At 45.5% G+C, this 14,924-nt stretch overlaps 1 protein-coding gene across 2 annotated transcripts in view; it reads left to right on the top strand.

Annotated features, from left to right (window-relative positions):
- The window catches only part of LOC126547166 (neural cell adhesion molecule 2-like), a 458,110-nt gene that overhangs the window by 316,518 nt on the left and 126,668 nt on the right, over positions 1–14,924 (top strand). For both annotated transcript variants that reach the window (XM_055062734.1, XM_055062733.1), the window contains exon 2: positions 471–806. In XM_055062734.1, coding sequence (XP_054918709.1) covers positions 471–806 — 336 coding nt within the window. The remainder of the gene's footprint in view (positions 1–470; positions 807–14,924) is intronic.

The following is a 14,924-nucleotide window of genomic DNA, read 5'->3' as shown; positions in this document are numbered from 1 at the left end:
CCTGTGTTACACTGTGGTTGTTACAAATGCAGTTCGACGATGCCTTCTTTCACTATGACAGCCTGTCTCCTCATCACAGCAGCACCTAAATAAAAGAAGGAGAATATGAATACGGTCCCACAGCTTCCCTTCCCCGGGCAATACTTCTCTCGTACCTGTGGCGTTCGCTTATCATGCGCGAGTTGCAAGCTGCATGTAATTACTTTCTATTGTGTTGTTTTCTTCTTCCTTGACAGGTTTTCTCTCGTTGTCGTAAGTATGGTGCTATTGTATTTGTTCACCTTTGGAAACTTCGCTTTATTTCATGTTTTCTTCAGAGTTATTTCATGGTCATGTCACTGGTATAGATAGGTTTTTCGTAGTGAATGACCTATGTCGTCGCAGCTGATGAACGACAGCGGCGGCAGTGACTTCGTGGTCGGTGCAGTGCGTGAAGCGCGGCAGTAATGGTTCCGCTCCCGTTCTTGCAGTAACGGTGCTGCTGACGGAGGGTGCGACCGCCGACCTGCCCTGCGACCTGGGACCGCGCTCAGACCCGGCGGTCAAGGTCTGGTGGCACCGGGCTGACGACCCCACCACGGCGCTCTACACGCTCGACCCGCCTCCAGGGCGCCGCGGAAACCTGATGCAGGCGCGTCACTCGGTCGCTGAGCCTCTGCGGGGACGCGCTCACTTCTCGGCCGTGCGCAGGCCCGCACTGCTGGCCATTTCGTCACTGCGCTACGAGGACCACGGCCTCTACGTTTGCAATGTCGAGTACAAGCATGGCAGCCGCAGGAGCTACGACGTTGAGCTCCACATTGTCGGTGAGCCTTTCCGCATATCACGGATACCGTTAATATAGATCGAATCCCCAGATGAACCGCAGGTTGCCATGTAACGTGCGCCGTGGTAACTTGGTGGTTATAGCAATATGCTGCGGAGCTCGATGTCCCGGCTTTGATTCCCAGGCATAGCGCTCGCATTCCCATGGCACAGAATGCAGAAACGCCTGATTTCTCTGACCACGGTGCGCGCTAAGAGACCCGATGTGGTCAAAATATGTGTGAAGCCCTTCCGTGTAGTACGTCCTTCGCACCGTCCCTGGGATATGAACCCTGGTCTTGCTTTGGAATGTTGAGCTCCAGCAGTCACATCAAGCGTAAATATTTCATACTTAGACCTCTAGATGAAACTACCTTCTTACTTCCATTCCTCAGTTCCCAATTCTCTCCCTTCCGCCTGCGCGGAGTAGCACGCCAAAAACCGTGCTCCTATATGGCCCCACTTTCAGAGTTTCTCTAGTTCAGCAAATACAGCTCAGCAAGATTGGCAGTGCTTGCACCAGCAAGGAAGCGGCGTGCTTCGTTTTCTGCATATGAACGTGCTCTATTAAATATTTACATTTCATAGAAGATGTTACATTGTTGAAACTGGCGGGCGCCTTACCGTGACAACCTGAGTGTTGCACGAAGTAGTTGAATCACGTGCAGTGGTGTGCCGCATGCCTGCTCACTGTGATTCATACCCGTGCGCCTCTTCAAGAAGCAGACACATAGAGGAGTTTCTGGGGCCCATTCGAAGCATAATGAAAATGACAAATGCGTGCGGGAGCACTTCTTGTCCGGCGCAGCCATCAAGCGATACGAACCTAGAACAAGCGCATTGTTAGCTTGGGCGCTTACAATAAGACTTGCTGACGAGGTGGCCCTTCCGCCACCCTCGAGCAGTCACCTCATGTGGTTTGGTGTAGTTACAATACCTTAACTATACGTTCTTGTAAGAGCTAGAAAAAACGCTGCTGTCAAAGATCGAGATGACCTTTCTTGCGGTAAACTTATTTATTTATTCATAAGTACGTCACAATTGCAGTCGAAGCATTTATTGATGGGTGGTGGAAACGTAGGATTATGCTGAGCATAAACAGGAAAAAAAGAACGTTATTAATGACTGCGAAGAAATTGTATACAATACTGAACGCAGAACTTCACAAGAAGTGAGAGTATAAATTATCGTGGAATGTTTAACGATTATTTATTTATTTATTTATTTATTTATTTATTTATTTACATCACACTGCAGGCTGTGTGGCCGGAGCAGGAGGGGCAAGGTAACAAATAACAAATACGCTTAAGAAAGCAAACAAAAGAGCACACACCAGCAATGTTACTTAGAACAAACTAATAATATGAGTTTGAATTGATTCAGAGGAGTTGAGATGATGGAACGGTATGAAGTTCCATTCTTCTATAGTTCGAGGAAAGAAGGAAAATTTAAAGAGGTCTGTTCTGGCAACGCAAGTGTGGAGAGTGAGGGGGTGGGAACAACGGGATTTCCCAGATGCAGAAACAGTTATGTATGAACTAGCATCTAAAGAAAATTTACGGTTTATTGAAGAGTAAAGGAACTTCAGTCGTATTATATTTCTCCTCGTTTGAAAGGAGTCAAAACCATTAGTGCGCAATAATTGAGTTATAGACTCCTCTCGGCCGTATTCGAAAAAGAAATATATATAATGTATGGCTCTTCTCTGTATCCTTCCATAGTAATGGAAACAAGGCTGTCAGGAAGATCATTCCAGAGCGCAATGGCTCGTGGCAAAGCTGGGGAATTAAAAGCTTTGGTTCTACCGAATATTCGCATGAGACTGACATGATAATAAAAGCGCCTAGAAGTACGTGATGGTATTACTAGGGGCAATTTCTGTTGTGTTGTGCCGTGAATATGCTTGCGTATCAAACATAAAGCGATTGTTCTACGGGCACATAATGCTTGAAAGAATAAGTCTAACTTAATGCGAGTGGCTCTGGAATGGCGGTCGTAATTGGATGAAATGAATCTGGCGGCTCTGTTTTGTACTGCTTGCAACATTGAAATTAGGTAATCTTGGAGAAGTGCCCGGATAGATGAGGCGAATTCAAGCTGCGGACGAACAAAGGTTATATAAGCTCATTTGCGTGTGCTGGCAGGTGAGGGACGCAGGTTTCGACGTAAATAATCCAGTGTTTGGGTTACCTTATCACATCTGCTCATGATATGGGTTTTCCTTGAAAGATTAGATGCGAGATTTAAGCACAAGTACTTATATGACTGTGCCCGAGCAACTAGAGTTGCTTATTGAATAAGAAGTGTTAGAATTTTTTTTTTTACGAGAAATTGAGAATATTTGGCACTTTGACGACTTGAGGGTCATTAGCCAATTACGACACCAGGAATAGATCAGGTTAAGACCGCTTTGAAGGCAGATGTCGTCATCGTTACCTTTAATAGCTCTCTATATAATGCAATCGTCGGCAAGTAATCGCATGCAGGAGGAAATGTTAAAGGGTCAGTCATTAATGTAGAGGAAGAGGAAAGAAAGAGAGAAGGCAGGGATGTTCACCAGAAATGCGTTTGGTTGACTACCCTACTCTGGGGGACGGAAAAGAGGCAATAGAAAGATGAGCTAGAGGGAGGGAGGGGGGGGGGGGGAAAGCCGGCGGTGAGCTCGCGCACGCACGCGGTGGACCTGAGCAACTGAAAGGCGTTCACATAGCCACTCGCCGTGATCTTTTCGCCGTGAGGCCGCGGCCCTTTCGAAAGTCACGACACAGGTTTCCGGATCGTCCGACGAAGCTCCACCGAAGGTAGGTGGCTCCCTGGGTTATTGAAGCACGATGGGCGACGCTCGGGCTGACTTTATGGTTGTTGACTTTGCCACGATCCACGATATTCCTGGTCGTCTCAGGCAAAAGTCCGTGCCCAGGGGCAGTTCTTGCAGCCTGCGGCTAGCTGGCTGGCCCTTGCAACGTTATTGTTGTTGTTGGGATTCGGGCTTGGATCATGGCTTTGCGAAGGCGTTGGGCGCATGAACGCACAAGCACCTCCACCAGATGTCACGTTGTATTGACGGTGTAGCGCAGTAGCGAAACTGTGAATGACGAAAGTAAGTGTTAGATTGCAGCTCTTAGTCGCCCGTTCCTGCGGCGGGCGTCGGCGTAACCAAGCAAACGAGCGCCGCGAAGAATGAAAGCGAACGCGGAGCGCAGCGGTAAAAGAAAGAAGGATGATAGTGCATGAGGAGCATGCTACTAAACCATGAGGCGACAGCCGAGGAGGAGCAGAGCGGAGACCGACTGCGCATGCATGGAGTTGCCGGCGACCTAGGCATCCGCAGTCGCGTGGGCGATCTCGTCTGCACTTCCGAGTGGCGGCCAGGGTGCCGTGAGGTTGGGAGGGCTACGCTCCTCCGTAGCGCCAGCTGTTGAAGTCAGTCCGTGGTACAAGCGTGTGTGACGTGGGCCACTACTCCTGCAAGGGGCGATGGCGAGCGGCTACGAGTAAGGCTCGATGTGGCGCTCCCTTGGATGTTGTCGCCGCCAACACTGGTGGCATGACTTCCCCGTGATGAAGGGCCACTCTCGTCGTTAGTGGAACGAAAGCGTGAGAAGAAAAGCATGGTGCCGCGCAAGACGGGCTGTGCGGCGACGATGGCTACGATATGGCGCCAGAGTAGCACACGTCGCCTGTATGAAAACGATGCCCTGCATGAGCGGAGGTCTGTCTGTGGCGGCTGCTTTGTTTGAATCGCAGCCACGCGTCACCCACGTGCTGCTTCTCGCGATCTCCTGCTTAGCGAGGCACACGCGCCACACTTCGCTCTGTTTGGAACGTGCTGCACGAGACAGATTGTCCGGGTCAGCCCCTATATCGCGAAATAAAAATACGTATACAGCTGCGCTCAAATTTCGCATTAGGTAGTATCGTAATCGTCGGTGAATTTTTTAGTAGGCGAACCTGTACGCACAAAATCTAGCTACACTAAAAGTCCAACATAGCGGCGAACACAGTCAGCGATCGTCGAACTCTGATCTGCGGGTCAAGCGGGTCTGCTTTTATGCATGAGTCATCAAAGGTTCCAGAATAATCGCTGGTGCCCGCGTTTCTTCCAGAAGGTGTACTACTGAATTCGCGTCGCGCATACGCTCAGGTAACACAAGGTGCAGTGACAACAGACAACAGATAGAACCATCTTTAACATTCGAGAAACATGCAGGCGCGTCCTGCGCTGATTGATATCGTTTAACATTTGTTAGCCGGTGAAAAGCGGTCTCCCGAGAAAAATAAACCAGTAGATGTGTCAATATGTTCGAGCATTTTGCAACATATGCAGGTCAGTGAGGTATAGCAGTAGTTTTCCAATGAATTCTTCTTACCACTTTTGAACACAGTAACTATTTTCCAACCTTCCAGTCATTCGGGAGCAGTCCTAATGATAACTACTGCGTGAAAATATTGCATAGGATTTTGCTAGAGATGGACAAAGCATTTTTTAATATATTAAACTTTATGTTATCTATGCCTGGTGGAAGATGATACTTTGAGATTTGAGATGAGTTGTGGTATCCCTTCGGCTGTAATGCTAATTGGCACCATGAATCGAAAATCAAAATAGGAAACAATGGGCACTCTGGAATGATCTGCAATGGCGAATACTGATATAAAGAACCTGTTAAACTCGAATACAGATTGTTGATTCGACAGCAATGCCTGGCCATCATTAAGGAGTGTTACGTTGCGGGTGAGACGATCAAGAACAATTGTTCGGCATAATTTTTTGGGTCAGACTTAAGAAGGGAACCTAGATCATGTGAGTAGTACTTGTTTTTAGCTGAGAATATTTCTGCGCTGAACTTCTTTAGATAATTCATTTAAGGGTTGCTTCAAGGCGCGTTTACAACCCCAGTGCGACGAGTGCAATTTCCCCTCCTGTTTATATCCAAAATTAGTGAAAAATGAAAATCATTTTGTGGCTCTATAGGAACACAGTCTCCAAAACTAGTACACTGCAACTTCTGCGGTAGGGAACTACGTAGAGTTTGGCGCCTCGTTTGCAGTTGATGACAGGCAGGAGAAAAAGAGATCAGGGGCTGTATTCAGAAACAAAACGCCAACAGACTGGGGACGTGGCAAAGAAAAAGAAAAAAGAAAGAAAGAAGAAGGGGGAGGACAGGAAGAAAACACAGGCGTTTTACTACGTCCTGTGTTTATTGTAGCTCTGTTTTCGGAGATGAATGTGTATTAACTTACCCTGGTTTCGGTTCTTCGACAGGGGCTATATAGTGCTACTGTTTGATTTTTTATTATTCTCTTTATATCATCCGTGGCGCCGAGTGGCCACACCCTGTGATAGTGGCGGTAGTAATGCAGCGTCCGAGCCAATGAAGAAGCGAAACAAGTAATGGAGAATAAAATGAATCGTTACGAAATATGACGCCAGGTTGGTGACGCAGTACATATGGGGTACCTAATCTAACTAAACAGTGCAAAAATGACTAGATTCATGCACTTTGCGACTACCATATGTTTCAGTAAAGGTGGAAAAAGAAAAGAAAAGTAATGTACCTAGGCCCAATAACCCTCGAAATTTTGAGACCATGCGCTCGTCGATCCTTGCAAGGAAAATGAATTAAAAATGGGAACAGAGCTTGGTGTATTAGTCGGCGGTTTATTAGGTATGGCTAAAGACGCGGGGTGATTCACCCCCTAGCTGGACAAGTGGTCGGCGAAAGTAGCCTCGTGATTGCGCGTATCGAGGTTGAAATTGCAATGCATTCTCGGAGGCATCTCGTCAGGGATCTCGAAAAGCGAAATCGGAAGCGGGGTATAAATGAGATGATGATAGGTCGAATTTGTAAGCAAGGCCTGGAGCAAAGTTGAATTGGGTATCAGAAGCTCTGAAAGCGAATATTGAACGAACGCATTAAACCATGATTACGCTCACTACGCTTACGCCTTATTTGTCTGGAACGATATCTCATTACAGTATGCGATTTCGTTACATCGTATATTACAGAACAATTGCAAACCTGGATATATTTAGCTGAAGTGATGCGGTTGCAAGCATGTTTTTCTTGTAACTCCATCTCCCTTCTAAGTGGGCTAAGGCGCTTTGAGCGATAATCTTTACTAAAAAAAATAGCACTGATGGAATTAAAACATGAACCGATAATGAATGTAACACGAAACGAAATAAATTTCAAACTGGTCTGCGCTGTGGGTGCTTTGAAGCTAGCTGGCGCACCTTGATAACTGATCTCATTGCACCTGAATTAGATAGCTAAGCTTACGTTTGATTTACCATATCTTTATTTTATTATTTGTGTTATGTTTGCATTATTACTATCTAAACTACTGTTGTGTTGATTTCTTTGCATTGTTATTGTGTTCATGTAGAATGTAGGCGTTTATAGTGTCTGAATCACGTTGTGCGGCTGACGTGCCCGCCCCAATCTGTAATGCCGAAAGGCCCTGAGGGTAGAAATAAATGAAACGAAATGAAAATAATTTCACACCACTATCAGTGTAATAAAAAAATAAATGCTCAGCTTTTCTTAAGACATTGACCACGGCGGCTGCAGAGAGGATATGGCATTTTGTTCCTTAGAACGATGGTCGCGAGTTTCCTACTCGGACGCTACATCTCTTTTCTATGGCAGCGTATTGTAAACGCACCGATGAAGTGATTATTCCGCTTAAAATGAGGTACGCCACCACCTTTGTAAACGCGCTTTGTTTTTAAGACGCTGCTTAGTTCTTTAGATTTTACGCATATCTCCTTATTTGAAATTGTTCAGGAAACATACTCATGTTTTAAACTTTACCCGTTGGGAAGAGTAACAGCTTTTTTAACCCCTCCTGTCTGCATTGTAACTGAGAATGAAGACTTCTCATTTTACGCTGCTAAGCACGAGTTCGCGGGGTCGGATGCCGGCGGCGGCGGCGGCCGCATTTCGATGGGAGCGAAATGCAAAAACGCCCCTCTCCCATGCATTGGGGGCACGTTAAAGATCCCCAGGTGGTAAAAATTTATCCGGAGTCCCCCAGTACGACGTGCTGCATAATTAAATCGTGGTTTTGGCACGCAAAACCCGGGAATTCATTCATTCATTCATTCATGACTTCTCATTCCAGAACGTGCATAGCTTTACTCGAGAGAGACAGAGACAGAGAGAGAGAGAGAGTTTCGGATCGGAAAACATTTATTGGGCTCTAGAAAAGAGATCTTCGCGGCTTCAGACGGCCTCTTCCATCTTCTGATGGATTCTTCTGTCTGCAATCACAGGGTTGGTGCCCTAGTCCAAGGCTCCACTTAGTATGGCCAACCCGCGAGCTCACTCTACTAGGTGCTTTTGGCCGTTCAAGCTTACGCTGGAAAGCATACTCTCCCACTGTTCCGCACTCGGGTTTTTAATTTTATAGATAGTTGGGGACTCAATATTTTGACAGGCCCATGATATGTGGTACAGATCTGGTTTCTCTCCGCACCATGGGCACTTAGCCTCATATTGTGTAGGGAAAATTTTATTCAGAAGGTTTAGATTCGGGAAAGTACCCGTCTGCAGTTGTCGCCATGCAACAGCATCCTCTCTGCTTAGATCCTTATCCGGGGTTGGGTACTTCAGTCTGACCCCTTTATAATAATTTAGGATATCTGAGTAGCCCATGGGTACTGACTCGGGTTCCTCAAGGCTGGTCGGACGCCCGGTTGGTATGCCCTCGAGCTATCCTATCCGCCTCTTGGTTCCCTGTTATGCCAGTGTGCCCTGGTACCCAGATTATGGTATGCTGAACTTTGTTTCCCGGGTCGCATGAGCAGAGTATTCTTTTAATATATTATGACCAGGGACATTAACAAGAGTAACTGAGCGGTTGGCAACTCTGCACCGGGGAAGGAGAAACAGTAGAAAAGATGACGACGGATAAGGATATGAAAAAACTGGCAGCAAGAACATGTTGGCATCACCAGACACACTCTAAAGACGTTCACATAATCCCTGTGCTTTTAGAAAGCACATCATTGCTTTCAAATGAACTCTGGCTGACATCTTCTGGGACCAGGATCCAAGCGTTTTGCTTTCGGGAAGAAGATGGTTGTCAAATTTGTTCAGCGCGATACAGGGCACTGTGGCTTTTGTGTGGCGAAACGAGCCCACAAACTTCACATTCGAGACTTTTAACCATTCCGACGAGGAAGGAGTAGGTATGAGTGAATGCTACGTCATCATCATCATCATCATCAGCCTAGTTACGCCCACTGCAGGGCAAAGGCCTCTCCCATACTTCTCCAACTGCCCCGGTCATGTACTAATTGTGGCCATGTTGTCCCTGCAAACGTCTTAATGTCATCTGCCCACCTAACTTTCTGCCGCCCCCTGCTACGCTTCCCTTCTCTTGGAATCCAGTCCGTAGCTCTTAGTGACCATCGGTTATCTTCCCTCCTCATTACATGTCCGGCCCATGCCCATTTCTTTTTCTTGATTTCAACTAAGATGTCGTTTACCGCGTTTGTTGCTCACCCAATCTGCTCTTTTCTTATCCCTTAACGTTACACCCATCATTCTTCTTTCCATAGCTCGTTGCGTCGTTCTCAATTTCAGCAGAACCCTTTTCGTAAGCCTCCAGGTTTCTGCCCCATATGTGAGTACTGGTAACACACAGCTGTTGTACAATTTCCTTTTGAGGGATAGTGGCAACCTACTGTTCATGATTTGAGAATGCCTGCCAAACGCACCCCAACCCATTCTTATTCTTCTGGTTATTTCAGTCTCATGATCCGGATCCGTGGTCACTACCTGCCCTAAGTAGATGTATTCCCTTACCACTTCCAGTGTTTCGCTACCTATCGTAAACTGCTGTTCTCTTCCGAGACTGTTAAACAGTACTTTAGTTTTCTGCAGATTAATTTTCAGACCCACCCTTCTGCTTTGCCTCTCCAGGTCAGTGAGCATGCATTGCAATTGGTCTCCTGAGTTACTAAGCAAGGCAATATCATCAGCGAATCGCAAGTTGCTAAGGTATTCTCCATCAACTTTTATCCCCAATTTTTCCCACTCCAGGCCTCTGAATACCTCCTGTAAACATGCTGTGAATAGCATTGGAGATATCGTATCTCCCTGTCTGACGCCTTTCTTTATAGGGATTTTGTTGCTTTCTTTGTGGAGGACTACGGTGGCTGTGGAGCCGCTATAGATATCTTCCAGTATTTTTACATATGGCTCATCTACACCCTGATTCCGTAATGCCTCCATGACTGCTGAGGTTTCGACTGAATCAAACGCTTTCTCGTAATCAATGAAAGCTATATATAAGGGTTGGTTATATTCTGCACATTTCTCTATCACTTGATTGATAGTGTGAATATGGTCTATTGTTGAGTAGCCTTTACGGAATCCTGCCTGGTCCTTTGGTTGACAGAAGTCTAAGGTGTTCCTGATTCTATTTGCGATTACCTTAGTAAATACTTTGTAGGCAACGGACAGTAAGCTGATCGGTCTATAATTTTTCAAGTCTTTGGCGTCCCCTTTCTTATGGATTAGGATTATGTTAGCGTTCTTCCAAGATTCCGGTACGCTCGAGGTTATGAGGCATTGCGTATACAGGGTGGCCAGTTTCTCTAGAACAATCTGACCACCATCCTTCAACAAATCTGCTGTTACCTGATCCTCCCCAGCTGCCTTCCCCCTTTGCATAGCTCCTAAGGCTTTCTTTACTTCTTCTGGCGTTACCTGTGGGATTTCGAATTCCTCTAGGCTATTCTCTCTTCCACTATCGTCGTGGGTGCCACTGGTACTGTATAAATCTCTATAGAACTCCTCAGCCACTTGAACTATCTCGTCCATATTAGTAACGATATTGCCGGCTTTGTCTCTTAACGCACACATCTGATTCTTGCCTATTCCTAGTTTCTTCTTCACTGTTTTTAGGCTTCCTCCTTTCCTGAGAGCCTGTTCAATTCTATCCATATTATAGTTCCTGATGTCTGCTGTCTTACGCTTGTTGATTAACTTAGAAAGTTCTGCCAGTTCTATTCTAGCTGTAGGATTAGAGGCTTTCATACATTGGCGTTTCTTGATCAGATCTTTCGTCTCCTGCGATAGCTTACTGGTTTCCTGTCTAACGGCGTTACCACCGACTTCTATTGCGCACTCCTTGATGATGCCCATGAGATTGTCGTTCATTGCTTCAACACTAAGGTCCTCTTCCTGAGTTAAAGCCGAATACCTGTTCTGTAGTTTGATCCGGAATTCCTCTAGTTTCCCTCTTACCGCTAACTCATTGACTGAGAGTTACGTCACGACTTGGTAAGGCTTGCGAAATGTGGAGCTTTAGGTGGGGATCCAGAGAACCTTGGCGCTAGTTTTTCAAGTCCGCCAAATTTCATTGGCCCAATGTGAACTCGCGCGGATTTACCGCTGTATCCTTTTTTGACATTGGGATATAAATGCAATGTCGACGCTGTCGCGAGCAGTGTTGGGCAATTACCCTCTTTTATGATTTTCCTCCCTCAGCCTCACGACGCAAGTCACGTCCTGGCGTAAGAACATTTTCTGGAACATGGGCCGCGTCCATATTCATAACGCAATCCTTGCGTAAGTGTGATTCCTTGTTGTCCTGCAAGGCGCAGTTATCGGCAGACAGCTGTGCCACAGTTTGTAGGCGAGTGAGATGGCAGCATTGGCGATCCGCAGCGTCCCGGCGGGCCTGGTAGAGGCTGTCAGTCTGGCGCCAGGAGGGTTAACAGGGGGTATAACATGGGCGTCGATTAAATCGAGTAGCGTCACGAGGTCACCCCCTGCTTATGTGAAGTAAAATTTTATTAACAGTTATACTATAATGCATAATCGCGATAGAAAAATAGACGCAACATGAATTGCCCGCCCGTAAAATCTGGCGCCATCAACCATTATGCGTCGAGCTTATGAATTATAACACTTCATGTATGAATTATATGTCTGAACCCTGTTATATGTCGGGAAAAAATGTGTTTGCCCCTTCACATATGCGAACGTCATAGGCTGCAAATCACTGGCTTGCCACAGCACTTTCTTGTTAACGATCTGGTAGGATATTAAAACAGGAACAGCTTGTACTGTCGTGTAAAGAACGCAAATTATACAGGAAAATTCAAGTTCTAGCGCCATAATTGAACGTTCGTGCTTTTGTAGCCGGGCGTATTAATATCGTTGATTGGAACTGCAACGTCTGTCGAACCGTTCTTTGTTGAAAAAAAACGAAAAAAAAACTAATCGCAGTTTTATACTTAAACCAGCAGAACTCTTTCGTTTTTTTTTCTTTTCGTAATCATCATTGTTCAGTTACCCTGGGGCCATATTCTGATTAACCACTGTCGGGGACAGTTTCACTTTTGCGTGAACGGCGTCCAGCGCGACGCCTCACTGCAGCGACGGACATCCTTTTCGCTGGCTTGGAGAACCAACGCGCAGTAGATGCCCCATCCACGAGACTGGACACCTAGCACACCGCACGGCACCTCGCTTTTCTACACAGTACAACAAGCTTTGAACCAAAATGAGACATGAAGAAACATTTGCATTTCAGCTAACAGAAGCATCATATGTTAACTGCATGGCGTATGATTTTTGTAAGAGTTTGTAAGTTTGTGTGCAACGTTGTCGTTCCCATGTCTACACGATGGGACTCTACATGCAAACTTCATATAATACAAGCTTAGCCCTGCATAGCGCTACTGCTCCTCAGTGAGAAATAACCGTAGTTATTGCTTTACGATTTGCTCTGAAGGCAGAAATTTGCCAATTCACGCTTTCGTTCCCCTATGACCAACGCACATGAACAAGAACTGAGAAGTGCAGTGACGGGATCCTAATAATTTATTTTGAATATGAGACTGATCCAGCAAGCATGTAGAAGCGGAAAGTATTTTACTCATTTTAAAGATTCGCAGTTAATATCTCCGCGGATAGAAAGTACGTCAAAACTTGTTTCTGAGGTAAAAAGAGCGAACGTTAATCCCGTATGTGACAGACGTATAAAGCTTCATCGCACGTGATACGCCTAAATACAAGTTTAATAACCGTTTGAGCCAACGAGAAAAAAATTAATGCCGGTGACCTTGCAGTTCATCAATAATAAAAATACAGTGCGCTTGTTCACCATTGTCTACGAATATGTCAGTGGGGGACAAATTAACGTTCGGAGAATTAAGTGAAGGTTCGTCATTCCCTTTCCGTTTTATCATTTGGATCCTAAATGCACAATGTGGAACACTTTTAATCGGATTTTAATGGTTGTTCACTTTTGGGGAACTCTTCTGCTTTTATTCGGCGGGAAAGCAATGCTAACGTGGGCGTAGAAAACTATTGCTTTCTGCCATACTTTAGCTGCATGCCCATAACCTGGCCCCGAGGACGTTACTGCGGCACTGCATAGATATTGCGGTATGTACACGTATTTTGGATCGTTCTCGCGCATCAGAACACCAAGACAGTTGTGAGGTAAAGTTGCCGCTTGTTTTTCGATGCATCATAATTTCCTTTTAATTAATGAGAGGTTAACTAACACGGGCTAGCTAGTGCAAAAAGCTGCAACGTCATGGTTTTACATGGAGCGAGACATTTAACTTAACCTTCGTCACCAATCTTTCACTCTTGCGTCCTTTTCTTAAATACCAAGCACCTCTCGAAGCACAATTCGCGCACTTGCTATTGCAAAGGTGTAATATACGGAGCTAGCTAAGCCCAGTGCTTTAGTTCACTTACTCTTTGAAATCTGGATGTGTGAGCTTTCTTATAAGTGGCAGCGTCTTCGTTCATGAGGCATCTTTTTCTTTTATGTTTGATTACTGCCATGCGCACTGATAGTCACAAAGAACATGCCCGTCCCATGAAAGACCTCTAAAACAGTTTCCCAGCCTGCGCATTACCACACATGACGCCACCTTTCCAAATCCCATCTTGCAGTAAAGTTGAACGCGCCCTACACCGGCCGCAGAGCGCTTTTAATGTTGCGATAGTCGACCTCCCTAAATGCCAGGTGATGCGCCGATTGAAAAGGTGTGTTGGAGGTATTATTATTATTATTATTATTATTATTATTATTATTATTATTATTATTATTATTATTATTATTATTGGAACATTCCATTTGAAACGGGATGGTGGAACATGCCACCAAACTTGTTCTTTCAAATTTTCTGGTGCATACTAATCTTTAAATATGTCGATACTGTATACTAGCGGCTCGATACAGAGCGCCAATACACTAACCTGTACAGCGCAGGAGTTCTATGCTGGTTCCAGCGCTTGCGAAATCTGCCGGAGGTTGCTGTGTGACAGTTCGCTTCTGTGCGAGCTGTCCTATTATGTGCAAGCCACAGTTGGTCTTATGTGCAGCGAAGATGGTCTCCTGTACCACCACAATTTCCGATAATCTACGCAATTGCGGAAAGCATGCACAGAGAAAATCGTGCATCGGTATGGAAGGAAGAGTGAGCGGATGGTAGGGGTTGGCAACACTGAAATGACACAGCAAAAACAACAGCGCTCGTTGCTGACTTAGTACAACAGTTTCTTTATGCTGAAAAGGACATCTTATGTAGTTTCAGGGATCGCAAATGAAAGGCAAAGAAAAACAAAACTCCTAAAAATTGTCACCAATGCGAATATGGAACACATGTATGGCAAACTAGGAGGCTCCTTTTATATGGTTGAGGCACAAGCAGTGAAGCAGTTTCTCGGAAATATTATTTTGTATGATTCTGTAGCTTCACAGTCTTATATAATCTTTATTGTCGTAGACGGTGTCACATTATTCAAATACCGGGCCTGAATTGCACTGCTTACTACAAAAGCAAGATTGCCGTTTACTGCATTGGTCAATTTATACGGGTGCTCACACAGAGCTTTGTTGTAAATATCCGCAAGTATTGCTCGCGTTCCCCTAGTGCCTTCCTGATCCCACGTCAGATACGTAATTCTCCCCCGGGTGGAAACTTAAAGCAACGGTGAGCGAATGCTGTTCATTCTCGTTGTGCGTGCGGTCTTCGTGCACGTTATGGCGAAGGAAATTCAATTATATAAAACAAACTGGTTATGCGGCATGCATTACTGGTATGATAAACTCATATAGTGGCAAAGGTCTCCTTT

The sequence above is a fragment of the Dermacentor andersoni genome, chromosome 1 (assembly GCF_023375885.2).
Source record: "Dermacentor andersoni chromosome 1, qqDerAnde1_hic_scaffold, whole genome shotgun sequence".
Classification (NCBI taxonomy): Eukaryota; Metazoa; Arthropoda; class Arachnida; order Ixodida; family Ixodidae; genus Dermacentor; species Dermacentor andersoni.
This window is presented reverse-complemented; position numbering and strand designations above follow the sequence as displayed.